General features: G+C 37.4%; 2 protein-coding genes across 2 annotated transcripts; one reads left to right on the plus strand and one right to left on the minus strand.

The window, feature by feature from the left end:
- Positions 1–1,839: 1,839 nt before the first annotated feature.
- LOC118264800 (uncharacterized) lies at positions 1,840–9,472 on the plus strand. The gene is made up of 5 exons (XM_035577436.2): positions 1,840–2,361; positions 5,312–6,735; positions 6,977–7,181; positions 7,733–7,908; positions 8,505–9,472. The coding sequence occupies exons 1-5, from the start codon at positions 2,235–2,237 to the stop codon at positions 9,336–9,338; spliced, it is 2,766 nt and encodes a 921-aa protein (XP_035433329.2). The 5' UTR covers positions 1,840–2,234; the 3' UTR covers positions 9,339–9,472.
- Positions 9,435–22,570, minus strand: LOC118264799 (uncharacterized). Its single transcript, XM_035577435.2, has 5 exons — positions 22,225–22,570; positions 11,941–13,370; positions 11,277–11,481; positions 10,578–10,753; positions 9,435–10,393 (listed from the first exon to the last, which is right to left on the minus strand). Exons 1-5 carry the CDS (start codon positions 22,349–22,351, stop codon positions 9,512–9,514), a joined length of 2,820 nt encoding a protein of 939 aa, XP_035433328.2. The 5' UTR covers positions 22,352–22,570; the 3' UTR covers positions 9,435–9,511.
- Positions 22,571–23,315: the final 745 nt, after the last annotated feature.

Here is a 23,315-nt window from a genome sequence, read left to right on the forward strand (position 1 = left end):
CATACACTCTGAAACTATAACGAAATGCGTCTCTACTACAGTAGGTATGTAGGTACCTACCTAAGTCTTCCGGGTATAAAAGTTAATCAGTAGGGGAAGTCAGCTCAAAGCGGCCATAGGAGGCAAAGCCACTCTTAATTTTTCGGTTATTTGAAATGATAGCGCAACTGTTATAAACAAACCTCCCGCCCTTACCTCAAGTGGTGAGAATGAACCCGTGGTTCTAGTAACGACAAATATTTTTTTGTGCATCGAGGTAAGTTCAACTTGTTTTGGTCAAAACTATTTATATTAAAATGCTTTTATTGCACGTTTAACGTTACTTATCTATTTTGCCTTTTTGTGTGGTATTTACTTCGAAATATAGTAAATAATGTGAGTGAAAATATGCTTTTTAATAAAATGGTTGAAAAAGGCAAAGCGGCTCGGGCAAAGCGGCCAACTGACCGCTTTGCCCTTACTTTCATATTATCGCTGCATAGATATAATTCATATTTTGTTTTGATGGTATACAAGAGAAAACATAATGCTTCTTGGGACGGAGGAAATAATGTCATCACTGTGAGGACCGCCCGGAGGACACGTTAGAACATACGGTGGTGGTGTGCCCTGGGTGGGCTAGCAACGCCAAATCCTAAAGCACTGGTTCAGGCCACGGAACGAGAGGGACTGGGATGCCGACTCCTTTTGCGAAGCAGTCACTAGATAAGGAGGAGGCGGGACGCGTGAGCGAACAAGCCTCCTCACGCCGTCGCGAGAGACACTCCGGGCGTCGGGGATCGCGGGACGATCTCCGGCCACCGTAAGTGCGGGTCTGCGGACGGCGAGCAAGGGTAGCTCACCGCCCGAACAGTTCCGTCGTTCCGCGCGCCATCAGACCACCACAGATGGGGCCCAGTAGGGCTGATGCCTGGTCCGGAGCTGCGGACTACCTAGCGGGTTTACCGGGGCTCCGGCTCGAAAAGCAGGAGAAGGAACGGGGTGGTTTTTAGTCAGTAAGAGTCTGACACCTCGCCCAAGGCGGGAGAAGTCATTGGATGATTATCCCCCTCAAAAAAAAGGCTTCTTGGGACGAAGCTAGGTATAGGTAAAAACTCGTAGATTATGCATAGAAGATATTAAGACTTAAAATAATAGAAGTAAGTAGAACTTACATTATTATTGATTGAGATTGATAAATAAAATTATGACTGACTGTGATTAAAATGGGTAAAATGTTGTTAATTTTTTTTTATGTGAATTATATGTGTTGATTTTTGATTTTGCATTTTTATTTTGTCAATATTGTCAGTATTTTCCAACAAAAAACAATTCATTGCTTGAAAAGTTTTGGGGTGGCCACGTTGCCCTTACCCCCGTGGCCGCTTTGGGCGACCACTCGGGCAAAGCGGTTTTATGACAAGTTTTCGTAATCTGCAAATCATATGATTATTATTCAACTTACGCAAATTTCAATTGGCCATTCCAAAAATTCGATAAATTCTCGACTAGCTAGTATAAAATTCTCTATAAAAATATTTCGTTTAATGGCTTTTTTTTAAACTCAAAGTTAAGGTGGCCGCTTTGAGCTGACTTCCCTAATCATAGAATTTTGTCCCCAATAAGATTTCGTTTACAAGAACTAAGGACCAATCGCAAAGTGCTATAGGACTGCAACATACGTAGGTGCTAAGCTACTACTAAGAACAGAGAACAGAAACACGTGAGTGCTGAGTGATTATAATAACCATAATAAGACCCTGAGATTGCCGCCATCAAGACGTGTAAAAAATAAAACAAACATGTACTGAAACAAGTTTTTTTACTTATGTGTACTTGTGTAGTGTGTAAACATATAGAGACTGCTATACAGACTCGCCAGTCGCTTGGAGCACAAGCGGTCAGAGCTACATACAAAGTGATTATCATAATTATATAATAGCTACGTATTTTTGGATTTGGCCTTGTTTGCATAGAAAAAAACAAGTTGTTATCCTAGTCTGCTGTTAAACAACGCGCGGTAAGCACGACATTGCGTGGCTGTGTTAAATTATTATTGTTCAAGTTAAATATTATTTGTATTTTTTCCTGTGACAACTTCAACTCAATATTATCGTGTTTATTCGTATTATATTCCATATAATATCGTTCATTCCGAGTGCCGTGACGGTGTTTATGAGTGTTATCAAATCTATGTTGATAAAATGTGATCACAGAGCGGAGGTGCGCGTATAATATCATTTATAACTCAGAAAATGGAAGTGAGCAATTATTTGAGAAAGTTCAAGTTGTTATTGGACTATGTGTTTGAAGGAAAAGTTGTGCTAAATGAGAATACTACGGAAAAACTATTGAAACTTCTGGAAGATCGCAGTGATAACAGTGAGTTGCGCACTATCTTATAAATTTTACCATACCACAGATTCATTAGAACATGTTTGTAAACTTTAACATCTATACGTCACGTTCCTACATAATATCATTACGCCTTACTTTTTCTGACAGAGGGGCACGTTTGAAATGAACTTTCAAGTTTAATCAGTTCCTATTACCACACGCTACTAGGTACATATATGTTTTGCTAAATCCAACAAATACACACTAAAGAAGTGTAGCTTACAATTAACGATCTAGTCTACAACTGAAATTATTAGTTTCAAAAGTAAAAGCCCTTCTGGCACAGCCAGACAAGCAGGATCACACTACTATAGATCCTAGCTTATGGGAGTTGCAGCGGTTTGGGATAGTGGCGGGCTTGCCCCAAAAAAAGTAAGATCACACATGAATCTATCAATCAATGAAAACATGGCGATTGTAACATTAACTAGGTACCTACACAAGGTTTCTTATATCTAAATTCCAAATCGTGTGCTTTACAATTCAAAGAAGTCATCATTATTGGTTATTACGTCACTCTTTATTTATATTAATTTAGCAACAAAAAGCTCATGGAAAAATACGTATTCCCAACTGTTGAATACAAAAGCGGCAAAAACTCAAATAGCAAAAAATATGACAATTTAAAGACGAATCTCTCTTAAAACTATTCAGTGGTTTATCCGTGTTATTTTACCCTAAAATGGCATACTATTACATATATAGACACCTACCTAAAGGAATAAATACCCAACATTAACGCCAAACAGGGTCTATTATTGTTTAATTCGCTTTAGTTAGTACCTGTTAGTTGGCGCCACTGAGACGGAAAGGACCTGTTCTATCATCAGCTGTCAATATTTACACACTACCAATGGGCTAATTGCTAATAGACACCATCTCGGTATTTACATACTTAGTCAAATGCAAATTGTGCAAGGCATAATTATATAACTTCTTCTCCTGATTCTCTATTACAATGAAGATTCGCAATCACACACGCAAACAGAAAACTATAATAAAAGCTCCAACTAGTATTGGGAGAGCCATACTTCGAAGCACGAATGGGCTCACAGAAAACCGACGTAAAATAACGCTTGCGTTGTGTGAGTGAGGTTACTGGAGGCCCAATTACCCCCCTTCCCAATCCTCGATTCCCCAACAACCCTTAAATTCCTAATCCCCATAGGGGCGGCGGGCCACAACGCACTTGTAACGCCTCTGGTTTTTCGAGTGTCCATAGGCGACAGTTATTGCTTACCATCAGGTGATCTGTCTGCTTGATTACTAGCTTAACTATACCATGAAAAACTACTGAAAAGTGTGTTTATATTCACCTCTCCCCGCGATTAATGTGGTTTAATGATGTTTCTACGTGATTATGCAGTAATTCCTTACGGACTTTGATATGAAAATATTGCTGTATCATCCTTATCATCATCATCATAGCTAGTCACTGTTTATATATGGATCGCGATAGCCATCGTATGTAGCACCATTTTACTACTGCCAAGGGCGTATGTTTTAAGTTTATCTCATTATTGGCGAACGATAAAATAGGCATAGTCATCGTGCATTCGCCCGATAACATGGCAGTCACCTTACCAATTTTTAATCTGTTAGCAGCAGGTAGCAAGCCGCCCCAGTTTTGCACTGGTGCAGTTCCTCGATTTTTCCAGCGAATTTAAATTTGTATCCACTCTTTCCGCTTAAAAGATACACACAAGATTCTTCCTTATTTGATTCAGCCGTTTCCAACTCTAATGTTTAATACTATTTCTCATATCAATCTTAAAACTGTAGAGCAGTTACCATGTCCACAGTAACGTATGCGCAAGAACTTAACATACTTAGGTTAAATGACTCTCGCCTTTAGCCATAATCGGATGGTGACGTGCGTATTATGAAAGGAGCATTCATGTTTAGCCAGATACGTATGTACCTACATAATTCCAAATGTGAAAAGTCTCAATAATGCGCATTTTGGAAAATCAAAAAATCATAATGATTTCGAATGTTGCACCGTAGGTACCTATTGTACTTGCGTTGCGACTATTCGAGCAAAGAGCCTGAAACGGCAACGCACAACCAGGAAAAGAGACATAAGTGACATTTAATTAGTCACCCTCGTCTGTTAAATTGTTTCCTCGTCGACATTGAGACGGAAATAGATTATTCAATTACAATTTTAAACATACCTAATTGAAAAGCCAGACTGGATTGAGACGGTGTACGGTATTTATTCACAAATGCAACAAAAAAAGAATGTAGGTACTCCTTTATAAAAGGCCGGCAACGCACCTGCGACTCCTCTGGTGTTGCGGGTGTCCATGGGCGGCACTTATCGCTTACAATCAGGTGACCCGTCTGCTCGTTTGCCACCCATTCCATAAAAAAGATTCTTATAAAAATGTCAATAAAGTAATTCCCTGGTATAATAATTTTAATCTGGTTTGCTTATCGTGGGCTAATCTTTGCAGTTAGTATTGTTCGTTGATTCTTAGGAGAACATATTTTACGTCATTAAGCAGATGATTCACATACGTAGATGGTTGCGTGTGGCGAACACTCGAAATGCTAATTTTATCGCTTAGTACCTAGGTATAGGTACTTAGTCATGCTTACTTTTCAATAACACGGGGTAAATATATAATGTTTACTTTCTAGTTATTGCATCATGCATAAATATTTACTTTCTAGGATTTGGAAGCTGTTTAATATAAAAGATAACGTAATCAGTTAGTCACTAAGTACCTAATTTAATTAATTTGATAAAGCGCCTGTTTCACCACCTGCATTTAATAAGTGTCCGATAATGTTATGTGTCAGATACTGCATACAAATTACGTTTGTACATTGCAAAACAAGTTCTAACACATATAAGTACATAATAATAATAGCTGGTACAAACCTCATTGTTGCGTAAAGTCTAATTCGACCCTTTTCTGTTTTCCAGGTCCCGGCAAACTTGTGTTGGATACTCCTTGCTTCTCAGATCTCATATTTAATTCACTCGAGAGCATACACAATGCCACGACGTCAGTCAAAATATTCCTTTTCGAAATCATCACGATACTCTTCAAAAATGAGCTCCAGTTTGCCAAAATACATGGTTCGATTTTCACATGCATTCTCGCCAACTTGAGCACTAAGAATCGAGGACTTAATTTAGCTTGCATCAAGTTAGCAACGGTGCAGATAACGCATCTCTCTGGACTGAAACTACTCCTTGAACATAAAGTATGGCAGTACATTTTAAATGACAATACCCATCGGGCACCTATCAAAATAGCAAATGCTTCCTACAACTTTATATCCAAGTTGATTTTGGAGTTGAACGAGTATGAAATGGAGGCGGAACTGTCAGAAGTACTGGATTACGTCGTCAAACCTATAAACACGAGCGCATATCAGACGGTGAAAATTATTGACAACGAGACGGACACGATACTCTCAGAAAAAATATACTCCTACATGTACGCGTTGCTCAACGTACTGCAGACTATGGAAGACAGATCGGTAAACCACGTAGTACAAATGTTAAGATCGTATTTCTTAGTAGAGCGCTCTATATTTGTTATATGGAAAGTAACTAGGTATCCGAATCTACTGAAATTAGCAAATGATATAATATTTGTATTCTATTACAGTTCTCATAGACACAATCTCTTCAACGGTAAAACACAGGAATTTTGTAATGAACTGGTAGTCTTCTATCACAACTGCGTACAACGTTGCATTAAAAAACGAGAAATATCAGTTCTCGTAGACTATTGCATTAAGTGCAACATATTCTGGTCAAAGTTCGAGAAGACTTACCAAGACAAAATATCATTCCCACTTTACTTTGAAAGAAACGGCATAAAATTCCTAGTTTCCGATCAAGTATTCGTGTTTTTGGTTCAGCCCTTACTGATGTGTGCAATTGATATCAAACCCGGTCGAACGAACGTTGAGAAACAAGAATTTATGGACAAGTTTCTAACAAAGATTGGAAAGACTTTAGCAGAGCACATATTCACTCTATGCTATACGTACAAGCCAGTTATAGAAACTCAAGATTTGACAGAAACCGCTATTTCGACCATCAGAGAGATGTATAGATTGAGGGACCACCTCACGCAAACACAGGCAGGCCTGTATTTTATAGCTCTGTACCACATATTGGATATTTACATATTGTTGGATGGAGCCGGTGGCCTCATTGTGAACGACAATCCCATAAAAACTCCGAACGATATGAGATTGCTGTCCCTTGCTCTGGATGCGATACGAATGTTGTTGAAGGATTACAACATATCGTGGTACGAGAACGTCGAGATCGCAAGTCTACAGGAGGGTCTCATGAATTTGCTCAAACAAGACATCTTGAATACAAAGGTAAGAAGGTTTTTGTTGTGTCGTAGTTGCATTCGAGTACCAGTTTAAAGGAGTTCCCCAGGGTTCTATGCTTGGACCGATACCGATCTTAAAGGACCGATGAAAAAATTTACTAAGTTCTTATTAGATTCTGATCTGAGATCGTATAGATTTAGATCACACCTACACCTAACATAGTAGACTAACCAAACCAATACCGTACAATAAACAGCAAATTAATCAAATAAAATTAAATTTTCAGCAAACAGTACAAGTGTTAGATCTGATAGACCTTTGTATGAAGAAGTTCCTGTCTCCGAACATGACGTTGCTTGTGGAGAGCAGACAGGAGAGCACACTGACTGTGATAGGAGCCGTCATGAAGACATACATACACCACGAAGACTGGGAGGTACGGGACTCGGCCTTGAACCTACTGCTAAGCTGTACGGATCTCTCTTTTATTAGTAAGTGTCTAATAAATATATCATCCAATAACATATCCTTTTCAAAGAGATTAAAACACTATTTTCTATAACCGTATGTGGCTAAAACGTCAGATGTATTTTTATTAGTACGTGCTATCGTTAAGTCACGCTAATGTGACTCAAAATCGGAACTTGCTAACCAAAGAGGTGTGGTGTGGGTGAGAAAAATAGGTCCTATGATTCAATATACACAACATGCAGAAACAACCTCTTACGACACTTCTTAAGCTTACATCACATTCAACATTGACTGCACGGTTGGCGCGGTGGATGGGTAACCGGCTGCCGCGCAACGTGTAGCGGGTTCGATTCCCGCACGGACCAACTCTTTGTGTGATCCACAAATTGTTGTTTCGGGTCTGGGTGTCATGTGTATGTGAACTTGTATGTTTGTAAACGCACCTACGACACAGGAGAAAATCCTAGTGCGGGGCAAAGTTTTAATTAAAAAGAAAAAAGAAAGAAAAAGAACATTGTAACGAATATAGACCAACAAATCATGTCCTTATTTCCTTTTCTACATGTTTCAGAGTACATACCCCTGCAGAAGGTGATAAGTGAGAACAACCTGATGATCTACGCTGCTAAGGCCGCGCTCACCGACCCTGAGTACTACGTCCAGTGCACCGGCCTCAAGTGTTTAGCTGCGGCTACCAAGATAGACTGCATTTGGAAAGAGGTGCTCATCGATAATCCACATATTTATGTGAGTATTTTATTTCTATAATGGGCATTGCAAATGTGGATGGACGGAATTAAAGATGCCCAAAGAAAAGACGGATAGATCGTGTGAGGAATTATATAGTAGTTTTTGATGTGATGACTGATTCTGATTTGATATGACAAGAGAAAACAGAAGTATCTAGACCAATAGCGCAGATATGTTCAAATTGCGATTAAGAGTGCTTTTCCACCAGATATGTGAAATGTAGCTATGCTACGAAGATGTAATAGCTAAGCTGTGAAACTATGTGACCGTTTCCATTGATACTAAGCTATGTAGCTGTGCGAGGAAGATGCGCAGCTCGAGTATGCAATGTATCGATAGTAGGGAAGCCATCTATAGCACGCATCTTTCCATATAAAAAATATAGCTTAGCTGAGTCCGTTTCCACCAGTGCTAAGCTATGTGTACCAATGAATATGATTGGTGGAAGCCATCCACAGCAACGTAGCAAATAATCTGCAATCCAATAGGTGTCTAATGCCTATGCACCAAACGTACAGTTTTGATATTGGTCGGCTCAACTTGTTACCTAGATACAAGAATCGCTCATTAAACAATACTTTCTAAAATTTCAGTTCCAACTCGTGTACATATTGAAGAACAACCCAGAAGGGATGGTGCGGAAAGAAGCAACGAAAGTGTTGACCAGCGCTTATAAGAACCAAAAGTTGTCAACGACCTTTCAGTCAACGTTGTACGAGGTAATGATATCAGCTGCATTGTACGACTTGCACTGGGAGGTGCAGTTGGCAGCACTGCAGTTCTTCAAACATGAGATAGCCAACCAACTGTCTTACCGAGGCATGATAGACGGGAAGTTCCCTTCCGTTACTTTCTCCAAAGAAAAACGAAAAATCATAACGTTAAACGACAGAGAAATTCTTCGGCAACTCACAGCCATAATGCATGCTCTATCCTCAATAGGCTGTCTCACAGTCCTCTACGAATGTATGAACGAGATGCATCACTTGGAAGTCATGGAACAAGCTTATATCATGGCTACTGAACTCATACAAATACTAGATCAATATAAATTTGTCAGAATTATTGACAACGCTCTCACTTACCCCATAGGTCCAAAGAACGATGATCGTGATGAAGAAATGGCTCTAGATTTGACTAGAGCTAATAATACTGATGCTAGAGAAAAAGTAATAGATAGTATAGTCAATACTGATCAAAGTGAACTCATTATGATTCTACATGATAATAGTTTTCAAACTAAAACTAATGAAATGGAAGAAGACTACAGCCTGTTCGTACAACGTAAAGAAATCATACATCCAAACAAATTCTTAGAAACATTCAAAGGTACAAATTTCCGTGCAATAATTAAAGAAAAGAAGAAATGGAATTCAGATGTTAACCATAATTTAGATGGACTGTTAGATGAAATTTTAGACGTATAAGTTCTAGATGTAAGCTCGTTAAGTATTGTTTAAGTTTCAAATGATCTAAGTATTTGAATATGTATTACTTATATTAAGTTGTAAATAAAAACAAAGTTGATTTTAAGAAAATATAATGTTTACGCTTACTTAAAGTAGTAATTTTCTTCGTAACAGTAACAGTTTCGTCTTAACTAATAACAATCTAGTGCATTGGCGTCTTCATTTACTTCATAAAGACATAGAACATCATCGAGTAGGGAGGACAGGCTTCTAATGCCATCGTTCCAAACTCTCTTTTCTTCAATAATCTGTTTAAAGTCTGTATTTTTGATGTATGAGGTGAATAAGTAGGGGGAAGCAAATTTTATTACTTTTATCTTTGGTCTTAGAGGAGACTCTGTTTTGTTACTTTCTAATGTCATGTGTCTCTCGTATATGCTAGCGAGTAGGTTGACGTCATCTGCGTTTAGAATTTCCTCGATAACATTTTCAGAGCTCTGTGCATCAATCATGTCTACATTGTCATCTGTTTCATCCTTTTCTTCTTTAATATGAGTAAGTAGTTGATCCACACTAGTAATATCACCCTCTTTGGGCGTTATATTGTCCGGTACATTATGTCTTTTAAGTATATCGTACAGTTCTTGTGCTATATTAAGAGTGGCTTCCATTATCCCTACTTCAGTTTGATCATGAAGTAATGTAACGAAGACAGTAAGGCATCCAATCGCTGACAGTTCTTCTAATATTTTAATTAATCTCCTTTGAATCTCTGCTTCATTGAGCGTGACTATTTTTCTAGTTTCCCTAGAGAATGTGACTGGTGGGAAGTTTCCGTCGAGCATACCTTGTCCGGTGAGGAGGGAGTGGTAGACGGCCCTCCAAAACTTGAGGGCACTGATTTGGACCTCCCAGTGGAAATCTGTGAGGGCGGATGAGACCATGTGTTCGTACAACGTTTGAGTGAAGGCTGGAGTCAGTTTCATGTTTTGATACAAGTCGCAAAGAACATTGCATGCTTCTTTTCGCACGATGCCTTCTTCGTTGTGCCGTAGAATGTAGAGTAATCGATCCTGGAATAGAAATATATACGGTTTTACTTACAATATCCAAAAATAATGTTTAATGTGTTTGGAAGTATCCAGCTAGGAGTCTTGGATTCGATTTCCGGTGCAAAGTACCTATTGGTTTGAATCATTAAGTAATGTGTTTGTATTTTTATAGGGAATTGAAGGGAAATATTAAATGTTCACAAACCTGTATATCAGGGTACTCTGCGATCAACTGGTCCCATACGACGTTGATCCGGCTCGCTGCGCCCACGCACTTGAGCGCCGACACCTGCACGTACGACTCATAGTCGTTGAATGCAATGGTCGCCGCTACGTTTATTACATTATTCTCTAATAATTGCTTCTGGAATGGCGGGAATTCTGGAAATTGAAAAATAATAATAAGCAAGATAGTCATTGTGAGTGTTACTGACAGTGAATGTAGGAAACCTTACATCGGGCAAAGAAATACAGGGTCTTTTTAATTCGAAAGACAAACGCCAGACACGCAAATTCCAGAACGTGTGCTAGAGTAAGTAAGTCGTTTTGAACTAATTATACTTTATTTTATTAGACCCAAGGATCGAATTTTAATGCAGTCATAATCACCAGCTAACATCAACAACACAGCAATACAATATAAGAGCAAAATGAACGCAAAGGAAAGTTTGTGATTCCAGGCTGAGGGCGCGAAACTCTAGTCGTCTGTAGAAAATCGCCGCCTCGTGTGTCGCGGAATGCTGCTCACAGCCTCTAGCATGGCTTCAAACTAGTCTAGTTCTTCGTCAAACAGTTAAGTGAGTAAGCCGGTAACATAAAAAAGGATGATACGGGGGTACAGTTTTTTTTGCTCGACTTGGTGGGATAATAATTACTATAAAAGCAATTAAAACACAATACTTACTGATATAAGCGATCTCGGTGCATATCTGTAGCAATTCCAACGCTGTGTCTCTGATCTCCCAATGTCGGTCATGCATCTTCATATAGATCAGTTTGCCTAGGTCATGGATCGAGCCTCCCGGCTTCGAGTCCATCAGTAAAGAAAGATTCGGTTGCAAAAACTTCTTCACAGTCAGACCTATCACTTTTAAGGATACCACTACGAACTGAAATAAGAAAGAATACGTATTAATTACTTATAAGTTTTAGTAGGTAAGGTTAAATGATAGTAAAGTTTTTAAATTGAAAAATATTAATGAGGACCATTCACTTTCCCATTTTATAAAAATGGGAACAGGTTGTTAGCGGATGGGCAATTTTGGTCACTGCAGCATAAGTAGACTACTGACTGAAGACGATTATTTGTGAACCCCGCTTCATTGGTAAGACAGTAGGTAATTTTGAATTAAAATAGTGGACGCAAAAGCTGCCCAGCAACAGGCTGCCGTACAACGAGTAGCGGGTTCGATTCCTGCAGGGAACATCTCTTTGTGTGATTCACAAATTATTGCTTTAGGTGTGGGTGTCAAGTGTATGTGAATTGTGTGTTTGTTAACGTAACGCATCCACGACACACGAGTAAGGTTAAAAAAAGAAATAAAAACGATCATCTTTTCCCAACTTACTTTGCAACTGAGGTTGGGCCTCTCCAAATTGTTAATAACAACATTATACAAGCACATGATCTCCACACTCTCGTGCCAGTTGATGTTCCTATGCGTCACCAACGACAGCACGTTGTCCATCACATACGTCATCACAAGATTCTTCTGCTCCCCATCTTCAAACTGCTCCGTCTTAGGATCCCCATACATGTCAAGCGGATTATACTCTTGCAGCACATGAAATAAGGCTTGAAATACTAAATTCGCTTGCTCATCGTTCAAATGATCCTTCAAATGTATCAGCTTCTTAACACATTGAAGAACTACTGACAACGTGTCCAGTTCTGACGTCAAATCCCTCAGAGCATAAGCAGCCTTCGCTGTATATTCACAGGACATGTTCAATAGTCTCTCTATGTAGTCGTGGATTCTCGCGTCCGTCAACGCTGACTGTGGCTTTCCATACGTAACAAATACCAAGACAGGAACTAAAAATACAAACAACATTTGATTTCTCATTTTAACTCCTTTCTTGTCTTCTTGTATCCACATTGTTGATTCTTTATCTTTGTACATTCCATTCCAAATAATATTACAAGTGGAACAAAAGTCCAGGATTGCTGTCGCACTGCGACGCTGAACAAAATTCTGTATCACATTAAAATTGAATGCGGCTACTTCTAGGAAATCCTCGCTGCTGTATAGCACTCCGGGCGCCATTGGCTTTGTAAGGAAAACTTTTGCTAGTGTCAACCAAAGAACTAATTTAAAAATATTCAATGACATATCGTCTTTGCGTACTCGTTCGCATGCTATTAACAAATATGAACTTATTTTAAATTCTTTGACTATTATGTGCATAAGGACACTTGCATTTTCAATACGTCTCTCCATGCTTGCTGTGTGTAATAGTATCTGGATTGTAGGCTCAATGACGGTGCATATTTCTTCCTCTTCTTCACTCGTAAGTGATTGGACATTAATGAAATCATATTTGCTAATTGGCTGTAATAAATGGCTGACTATTGTTCTGATATTGTTCGCATCGCCTAAAGCGTTCAGTTTCCAAAGAAATTCTGACATGAACTTGTATACTTGGCGTACAAGGAATACGGTTGATTTTTCGTTACACAGACTGATTATGTCCTTCCATACTCCACTTTCTAGTAGCCAGCTAACGCCAGAGTTATGTGTGACTATATTCAGGGCTGCTTCCATATATGCTACTCTAATACTTGGGTTCGAATTGGGTGAACAGATCTCTTGGAACCCCGCGCGTATTCTGTCGCCTTGCTTCGCGAACATTTTAGCGAAATGCAACTCTTTTTGTGACGCGATAGCAAGGACTCGCATGAGGAATACTTTGACTGTATTGTGTGCATTGTCAGTGTGGTCCAGAGCTTCGGTTATCAGATCAGATATTAAAGGCACTCTTTTCAGGAACGATACCTCTGAAAAGAAAAGAAAAGACATAAGAAGACATAATCTAACAAAAAAATAATAATAACGTATGGTCAATTTTGTGGTCACATTTGTGTACAGGCTTAATAATTTTTGGTTTGAATTATGCCTAACTATTACAATTAGCATGTAAAATATTATATTATCACTTATGACTGAATGAGTTGACATGAATATAATGCAAACGACTAAGATGACTTACTAAGGCCATGACAAGACAAATCTTGAACTCTTAACTCCTACTGGTGATGACAAGCAATATTTCGACGGTTGGCTTGGGAAATATATTGACGCATCAGCCAGAGTAATAAATGAGCAGTCATGTCACAAAGTCACGCGCGAACAAGATGTGTGGAATACGTGAACTCAGTGATTGAATAGTCCAAGCATAAATCTTCGGAGGCATTTGACCAATAATTATTGAATAGCTAGGTTACACGTAACTCTTCTGATGTTACGAATTGCCATGGGCGACGTCGATTGCTTTTTTATGGAGGAAAATCATCCAATGACTTCTCTCGCCTTAAGCAAGGCGAGAGGGAGTGTCAGACTCTTACTGACTAAAACCCACCCCGTTCCTACTCTTGCTTTTCGAGCCAGAGCCCCAGTAAACCCGCTAGGTAATTCGCAGCTCCATCAAATAAACCGTCTGCTCGTTTGACAACCATAAAAAACCGTTAAAGAATTTATATTGAAGATTTCGTTACAACATATTATGAAAGGGGACTGCTGACAAAATAAAATGGGCTGTCAATCAAACGACCAATCAGATTCACCTAAGGCGATGACGTAGCCATCCAAATTGTACATTGATACAGACACAGACAGACTGATATTATGATTATTGTGTTATGGTATAAGCATGAGCACGTGTACGCCATTATAAAATTGACCTTTTTAACGAAACTTGAATTTTTTATCAAGTCATGATGACATAGCATGATGATGTTTATACAGGAGGTGTGGACATATATTTCGAATTTGTTTATTTTTGTATAATACGAGTAATAATTCTGCCGGGTATGTTCGCTGGAGATACGGAGAAAGCACTCAAAATATACATATTACAAAATATACTCAAAAGATATTAGAAGCCGGGAAGCTCGAAACTGTCTCGATGATCTTAGTCGAAAACTTGTAAGCATTTATACGACAGATAAATTATTTTTTTTTTATTGGAAGGCGTTTGGCCGCTTTCTCGGCGATGATGAGAATTTACGATGGATCACTGCAGCCTGCTATATAAGCGATACGAGATATGAAAACACCCAGGTCGTCTTCTTCAGAAAACAACAGACGAAACTTCAGTTTTAAAAGAAAATTAATTCCCCAAAAGATTTTTAAAACCAATTCACCTTTATCAAAATCAGTCAGTTCAATCTTAAATCGCAAAAGTCAAAACAAAACATGAATTATGCAAAGCAATACTTGCTTTCGCATAATAAAATACGTAAGAATGACTTTAAAAGATCCAAATCCAAATAAAAAAGACGTAATATGAAATTGACATCATCGGTTATAAACAAATAATGAATGAGCACACAATAATTTAGCTGTTTTTAAGATCTGCCTTCAATAAAAAAATACGATGTTTTGTTGACGCAGTGACGCCAAATTCGACTAAGGGGAAAATATTGACGTATAGCATAAGCTCCCTCTCATTAATCATTATCTAGTGAAAGAAATCCATCGGCAAACAAGGGTCTCCCTCTTAGTCCAAACTGATACAAACTGGGCGATTGGGTATTATCTTTAACATGTGCACTATTTCAGGGAATTAAACGGCATTATGCTATTTGACTTATTTTTGAGTCTTATATAATTAATCTAACGAAGCAATCCGTATAAAGTCAGAAGTCCTAACTTTGCGCGGATGGGTGCAATGCACTAATAAGGAAAATAGGATGTAGCGCAGACCTTCCCAGCGCATACCGTATTACAGACACTGTTTGAACAATTGAATATCCAATAATAACGACCTGATCTGCCTAGGCATTTAATATACCTTCGTCTTCGTATTTATGATCACGCCGATAAAATTTTAATGCAAAGAATTAACTAGTTATATCAAAACACCTGGTTTTCGTCAGTCCATTATGGCCAAACGTCCGGACACAATCGGGGAACTTCGTACTTAGTTTGTTAGGGGGAAATTTATTTATTGTCAACACCGTTTGTTTGGCTAGCCTGTTTATCTAATCCCATAATCACAATTTAGCTTGTACCTAAATACGTCATGAATGATATGAGTGCACCAATGTTTCAGTTTTATGAGTTCTAAACAAAAGTTTTATCACCTGTTTCTCCCCATTTGCGTAATACCACGTATTCCCCAGGTTACCGACAATCTTTAAATAGTCACAGGATCTATTAATATATAAAGAAATTATGTCTATATTTTTCAAACCTGGTCTTGGATGGACCCATGGATATTTCTGCGGGCTCTCCTTGCAGCATATTTTATTCGGTAGGTACTTATTTTTGTTTTATGTAAGTGATATCATGGATGGTGTTATATTTTCACTACAAAAGGTGATAATTAAACAGTTTGTTCCCAAAATACTGAATACCCAATATTCCCAAATTACTACAGAAAGTGACGAGTACCTCGGTCGAGTACTTTTATCCTTCCGTCTGTCTTACAATAGTCCCCGAACGAAATCAATTCCAGAACCCTGATACAGTAGTCTTATTTCATAGATCCCTTTCTAATTTGGCAATTCAATACATCTGCATGACCTGAGCAATTTACTTCGCCTCATCTTTTTTGGCTAAACAATTAATAAACGGTCACAGGACCTGTTGCTTCCAAGCCTATACGATTTCTAAGAATAGTTTGGATGCCATTTCCAGGTACTACCATCAATATTACCTATTCCATAGGATCGAGTTAGTGCCACGTAACGTAACCTGCTTTATTGTATTTAGCCTTCAAAATCCTAATTTACGCTTTGAGTGCTAGCAGAAAACTGTGGATGTTGATATGAGGTTTTTTATAATGTCACATTTTCAGGACAGCTTGCCTTGGTTTCGTGAAGCCGTGTATCTCGGACATAAAACGTAGTTTCGGTCCTGACTATTGGAAAGTAATTTATCAACAAAGCAAACGACAAAACATTAAGCGTCAAATCTAGAATGAGGTATCACTATCATAGTACAGACCTCTGGAAGTGATTGATCACTTGATTACCTATAAAACACTTCTCTGGTGCGTGTTTGAAACAGATAACTAGAGTGTCCTCCTGAATTAATTTTCGAAAGCCCTACGCTGTTTGAAACTTTGAAGACCATTACAAACAAATCGATTGAAATTTTAGCACTCACTCATATGAAAGCAAACAATAAAATAAAACGATTCTCATTTAAGCCTACCAAGATAAAAAAAAAATGTCATTTAGGTACAAATGATAGTGTTGCTATGAGGAGTTCACAGCAGACGGATCCACGCTAAATATCATATTGTTGTAATGACAAAACATTTCGTAATACAGGTCTACGCAAACCGTTTGAGTCAATGTTTGCTTTGGTACCATTTTCGTGTGATATCGTATCTTATCGAAATATTAAACAGAAAGGCAAGTTTCTTACGTTAAGCTTACGCAGCACTTTTAGTGACGAAAAGTACCGATGATTACTAAGCAACTTTTGCCTTAACATGCACAGTGTACACAAACTTAGATATCTTCCTTATATTTGAACAAACAGGAAAACAGGGCATTTTTTAATACGTATTAGTGGACCACTGTGTTGAAAGTTGCCTGTCATGATGGGAAAATAAATATGCCTTCAAAACTAATACTGTCTAGCTAATGTGTGGAATAGGAACCAAATAACAGGATACTAACAGACTTGCTCTAAAACACAGATATAAGAGAAGACAGGTATTGAGTTAAGAAGAGGGCTAAGCTCAGGATCTCGCAGAAGGATCTAATCCGACACGACGTGAAGGTGATTTCAGAGAATCTAAGTTATTATCTAAAGAATTAGCAAGCTGCAATGGGCTAGTCACATTTGTCGAAGAACGGATGACTGTTGAGGAAAATGATTATGGAATGGAGAACGAGTCTGGGAAATGTCATGTAAGGGTCGTTTAGGTGGCGTGATGATCTACATAGTGCTTGGCTGTCATTGATGCGAAGAGCTGACGAGGAGACGTATGTATATGTCCAGCATTGAATGGAAACAATCTGATGATAATGATGTTGAAATACTGCTTAATAAATAAATATCCTGCAACTCGTCTGGTCGAATTTTATTATAGTTAGTTAGCTAAATACCAAATGGCAATGTAAAAACTAAAGTAGGTAGGTACGTTACCCATACTTTTTTTCTAATGGTTGCAAAGTCTAACTAGTTTTACGTTTTTAAGGATTAGTTATTTTAGGAATGAATTCGACCTATGTTCGAGGTCATTTTCCACAAGCCAGTGCTTTCAGACCAGTAGTTATCTGGGGGCACGGCAGTGCCCCCGCCAAGTCGAGCAAAAAAAGCGGCACGGCCGTACCATCCTTTTCTCGAAGCAATTCGGGCCTTTTTCGACCCCCTATAATTCGGTTGTGGATAAAGCAAGAAACCTGAATCTTCAGTAACTAATCCGGCATTGTATAAACACGGAATATTTAAAATTTCAGTCAATTTGAACCAGTAGTTTAAGAATGACAACTTGTTAAAGTTTCTAAATTTTGTCACTCACTGACTCACCGATCATCAAAAGTCCAAGGCACTTCTAGCAGACTTAGAAGCTTCATATTTGGAATACATATAGAGTTTAGTGTCTTAATCATGGGAAAACTTAAATATTTTGTAATTTCGGTCCAGTTTTCCAAATACACCAACTGCATCAATAACTTTGTAATCCCATATAAATATATGGGATTACAAAGTTATTGATGACTTTGTAATCCCATATAAATATATGGGATTACAAAGTTATTTATGCAGTTGGTGGTTGGTGGTGGTTATAAATTTAATAGGTGTAGATAGGTACCTACCATATGAGGCAAGGGAGGGGGTATAGGGTGGGTAAGGGTGTGTTTACATCCGGCTTGGAGAGCAGGAGTAGGAACGGGGTGGTGATATTTACCGTCCAGACTTGTCAAAAATTGAGACATCAAAGCCTCCGAGAAAAGCCCATAGAGACAGGGAGTGGGCTTTGAGAAAAACTGTGGCTGAAGCTCAAGAAGTAGCACCGGAAAAGAAAAAGAGGAAGACTACATATAAAAATAAGAAAATATCATAAGACCTTTAACAAAATTCGTTAGAAGTAGATGGTATCAAAAAGAAAGGCTCTACAAAAAGAAGTGAGATCCCATCAAAAACATCCTGTAAAAAACCCAAGTCTCGCAGCTCAGTCTTTCTACCGTCAAAAGTTGTGAGATCCATGTAATACCAAGTCGGTTACTCTATTTAGTGTCTACTTGAAGGACCTTCTGTCTTAAGTTATTACATAAGTTATTATCATGCCAATATTAAAAATATTTAACGTTTTAAACAAATAGATCGACTTGGACATCGCATGAAAACAAAATGAATATTACAATATTATATTAGATTCTTTAGTCTCTCGCGCCTCACGCGATTGAAACTCTCGTTCCTGTTGGTCGCTGGCCCGTCGTGCTGTGTAGTGTGATACATACTAATAATCAAATCAAGCGATGTCCAAGTCGATCTATTTGTTTAAAACGTTAAATATTTTTAATATTGGCATGATAATAACTTATGTAATAACTTAAGACAGAAGGTCCTTCAAGTAGACACTAAATAGATTAACCGACTTGGTATTACATGGATCTCACAACTTTTGACGGTAGAAAGACTGAGCTGCGAGACTTGGGTTTTTACAGGATGTTTTTGATGGGATTATATTATCTAACACGATTTTTGGATGAGAGACTGATAAATTGTACATATGGAGACTGCAATATCCATTAAATATACGGAGCTGCGGACTTAGCGGGTTTACCGGGGCTCCGCCTTGAAAAGCAAGAGTAGGAACGAGGTGGTTTTTAGTCAGTAAGAGTCTGACACTCCCTCTCGCCTCGCCCAAGGCGGGAGAAGTCTTTGTGTGATTTTTCTCCCTTAAAAAGAAGGTCCATTAAAATGAAATCATCATGTAAGGCCTAAGGTAAATCACGTAACCGAGTGAGTAGAATAACTACGTACTTATGTATGTCTAACATCGGTACGTACCGCCATGTGTAATATTATCTCAATTAACTAAGGAGAGTTCAAGAGTTATCACTTTATACTTAAAAAGTCGATACTGGGTGGCCACTTCACTTGGTACTCTTGGCAGATTACCTAAGACTTACTTAATTGTGATAAACTATCGTTTTGTTCCCGACTTTGTTCGAAGTTGACTTGGATCGTGTTTCGTATGGATTTTAAATGTAGTTCGTCACTCTTCTTTAAAATACTTAGTGCGTCTTTACTAAGTTATAGCTGATGGGTCACCTGATGGTAGGCGATCAGCGCCGCTCATGGACTATTAAGTTTTAACTATGTACCTAACTACTATAGATAGGTATATTTTCTTAATCAATTTATCTTAATAATGTAGTATGCATACTCGAGACAAGAGACGAGACCGCGTTCGGCGCTGTGATTGGCTGGCACGAATGAACCAACCAAACGTAAAACAAACTCTTAATAAGCCCTCTGAAGTTCTTTTTGACGAGATTAAAGACGTCGGCAAAAACTTTATTTTATTTCTCGATTGAACAATAACAAATTGAACAAAACAGCTATGCAGTAGCACTACATAGAGGTAGGTATATAAACAAAGTTTCATATTACATTTCAAGGGCAAATAATATTTGTAAGAACACAATGTTAATTGGTGATAATTGTTTGTCCATATGAATTGGTAACTACAAAGAGGCAGTATTAAATAGGTGCAATGATATTACGATCTAATGATGGTTCTAGTCATCATGAATAAAATATTGAAGAGATATGTACGAACTGTATTTTTTACCCGACTGCCAAGGAAGGGTTATGTTTTTCGCGCGTATCTTGTATGTATGAGCCTAATATTCTTTATTACCTCATTTCTTCGAAACGGCTTGATGGATTTCGACAATCAGGGCATCGTTGGATTCGTCTTAATTACCCAAGTGTTCTTAGATATGTGACGTAAAACAAAAACCAACATGGCGGCCGTGAGGCGCCCTAGATAGAAGTAAAAAAAAAAAATTTTTTTTTGTTTCCTACAATATGGGTATCAAATTAAAGAGCTCATCATGAGGATTCCAAAATGGTATATCACTGACATATAGAAAAAAAATACTATGTGCAATTAGGTTCTTTATTATCCAAACTAAATACTCGTATAGGTACTACGCGACGCGATTGACTAGCGGTTTCTGAACTGTCGTTTCGTGTCGCGGGTGAAATCTTAAGAAACACATAGCCGTATTATAAGAAACTAAAAAGTGTTAAATAAAAATAAATAAATTAAAAAAATTAAAAAACCCGACTGCATAAAAAACATTTTAAATAAAAACTGAAAAGTAAAAAACAAGCTTAGTCTAAAAGTGTAATAAGTTTTTATTTAAAGTGTTTTTTATGCAGTCGGGTTTTTTTTAATTTTTTTAATTTTTTTATGAATAAAATATTATGCTAAATGGGTATGTTTATAAAATAGACTAGCTAGTAGCGCATTATTATGTATAATTAATTTTTTTTCAATACTAAAATTTAATCTCCAATGAGTGGTTTTATTTTCTAGTTATTAATTAATTACTTGATTTAACAATTATACTATTAACTTTTACACATATTAAGAGAATTAAATTAAAACTAACCTCACATTTTTCAACTTTAATTTTATTGAACATAATTATAATGTAGTTATTTATTCTTTTCTATTTCTATTTATGAATTTTGAAATAAGTAATATATATTTTTTTAAATCAGTTACATACATAAGTTGTGGGTAGTTAAATATTTTCATTTATGTAAATATGTCATTACAGATCAAAAGAAGAAACTCCAAGCTTATTGACTAGATTTACTTTGCATATTGACCAAAACAAAATATCATGAAAAATGCAGGTAGTTTTAAAAAAAATCTCATTTATATTCAGTTAAGAAGATGGACATGAGTCCTATTTTATTCAACCAGTTAATATTGAATATAGGAAATATAAATGCAAATAGTTAGCAAATATTTTTAACTAAAAAAGACACATGCTCAGACCATGAAGAGACTCAGTACTTTTTTTTTGAGGAAGGAAATTCATGAAATGTATTCTCCCACCTTAGGCGAAGTGAGAGGGAGCGAGAAACTTACTGACGAAAAACCATCCCATTCCTACTCCTGCTTTTCTAGCCGGAAGGTAACCCACTAGGCACTTGCAGCTCCGGAAGAGACTCAGTACTTAGATAGACCACATAACCATTACATAAACAACTCATTTTTTATGGCAATACAAGGCCATGATATACCTGTGTACATATAACCTACCTCAACATATTCTAAGAATATACAACTAAAGTATTCTCAAACAAAATATCTAATATTATAATTCCTTGATAAGATCTTTAGAATAAATATAGATAAAATAAAAATGTAGAAGGGACAAATTGTTTAAAAAGGATTAACATGTTCATTCCAATAAGGAAAATTTCTGAATAAATCCCAAGCACCGCTACATTATCTTGTAAAATAATTATATATGAAGTATCTACATTATGTTTATTTTACTACACACGGTAACAAATACTACGTCTCTAATGCAATCAATACTTGTCTTATCTATTTTTATCTTCTAATAAACCATAATTAAACAGTCAAATAAACAATTTGTCCCCTTACAAAATAATGCGAAAGATAATACTTACCGGGATCGGAGCAGTTTGATAGCTTGGTGATAAGCCCGTCGGCGTAATAGCTATCAAGCACATAGTTTGGTTCTGTAAGTTTTTCAAATAGTAATTTTATCTTATTTTGAATCTTAACACACTCCATTTTCTTGTTGATTTCTCCGCAGTTAACATCAAGAACAACACTATGCTTTAAAACTATTGAGGCAGGTGTTATTTATATTACTCTGTAGCTAATATCAATCAAGAATTTTGACAAAACAAACTTTATCTTCAAGAATTAAATTCCTCCCATGCTCCCACCATTCCTGACTTCAAACTGCCACAGATTATTTTCTGTTATATGTTTGACAATGTCAATGTGACATTGGCAGTAAATAGAGTTTCCAAGTTTATATTGTCTATGTCTAATAGAGGCAAAATAAAAAATCGACTAAAGTTTATTTGTGTTCGTTTACTCTTACTACAAATATATCTTCCACTAGCTTGTGTTAGCGGTTTTACCCGAGTTCTCGTGGGATGAAAAGTAGCCTTTGTTACCCTGCAGACCATAATCTACTCCTGTTTGAATTTCGATCCGTTTAGCTGTTTTGACCTGATTTTGAGTAACAAATACGCACACAAACACATAAACTCACAAAGTCACAGTCAGTGGTCCTGAATTCCTTTCCATCCACTTTCCATTCCATCACATCCTATAAGCAACCTATAAAGGTCACTACTGATCAAACATGGAGATATATATACATCTATATCATTGTGATCAAAGGCTTCTTCTCGCACGGAGAAGATTTGAGCATTAATCAACACGGATGCTCAATGCGGGATTGCGATTTTAAACTTATAATTTGAAATTATAAGCCCAGGTTTCCTTATGATGTTTTCCTTCACCGTTTGTCAATGGTGTATGAAAATATTAGAAGGTACATAATATAACTCGGAAAAAGTTACATTTCGAACCTGCGAATTCATACATGAGAAGTGGGCGTCTTAGACCTCTGGGCCACCACGACTCAACGGTACTCATCGTTAAAATAGAATTAAATATCTTTAATGAGTGTGTATATAGTTGAACCATTACCAAGCTTTTTTCGTTAGTATTATATTAG

This window comes from Spodoptera frugiperda, chromosome 26, assembly GCF_023101765.2.
Source record: "Spodoptera frugiperda isolate SF20-4 chromosome 26, AGI-APGP_CSIRO_Sfru_2.0, whole genome shotgun sequence".
Taxonomy (NCBI): Eukaryota; Metazoa; Arthropoda; class Insecta; order Lepidoptera; family Noctuidae; genus Spodoptera; species Spodoptera frugiperda.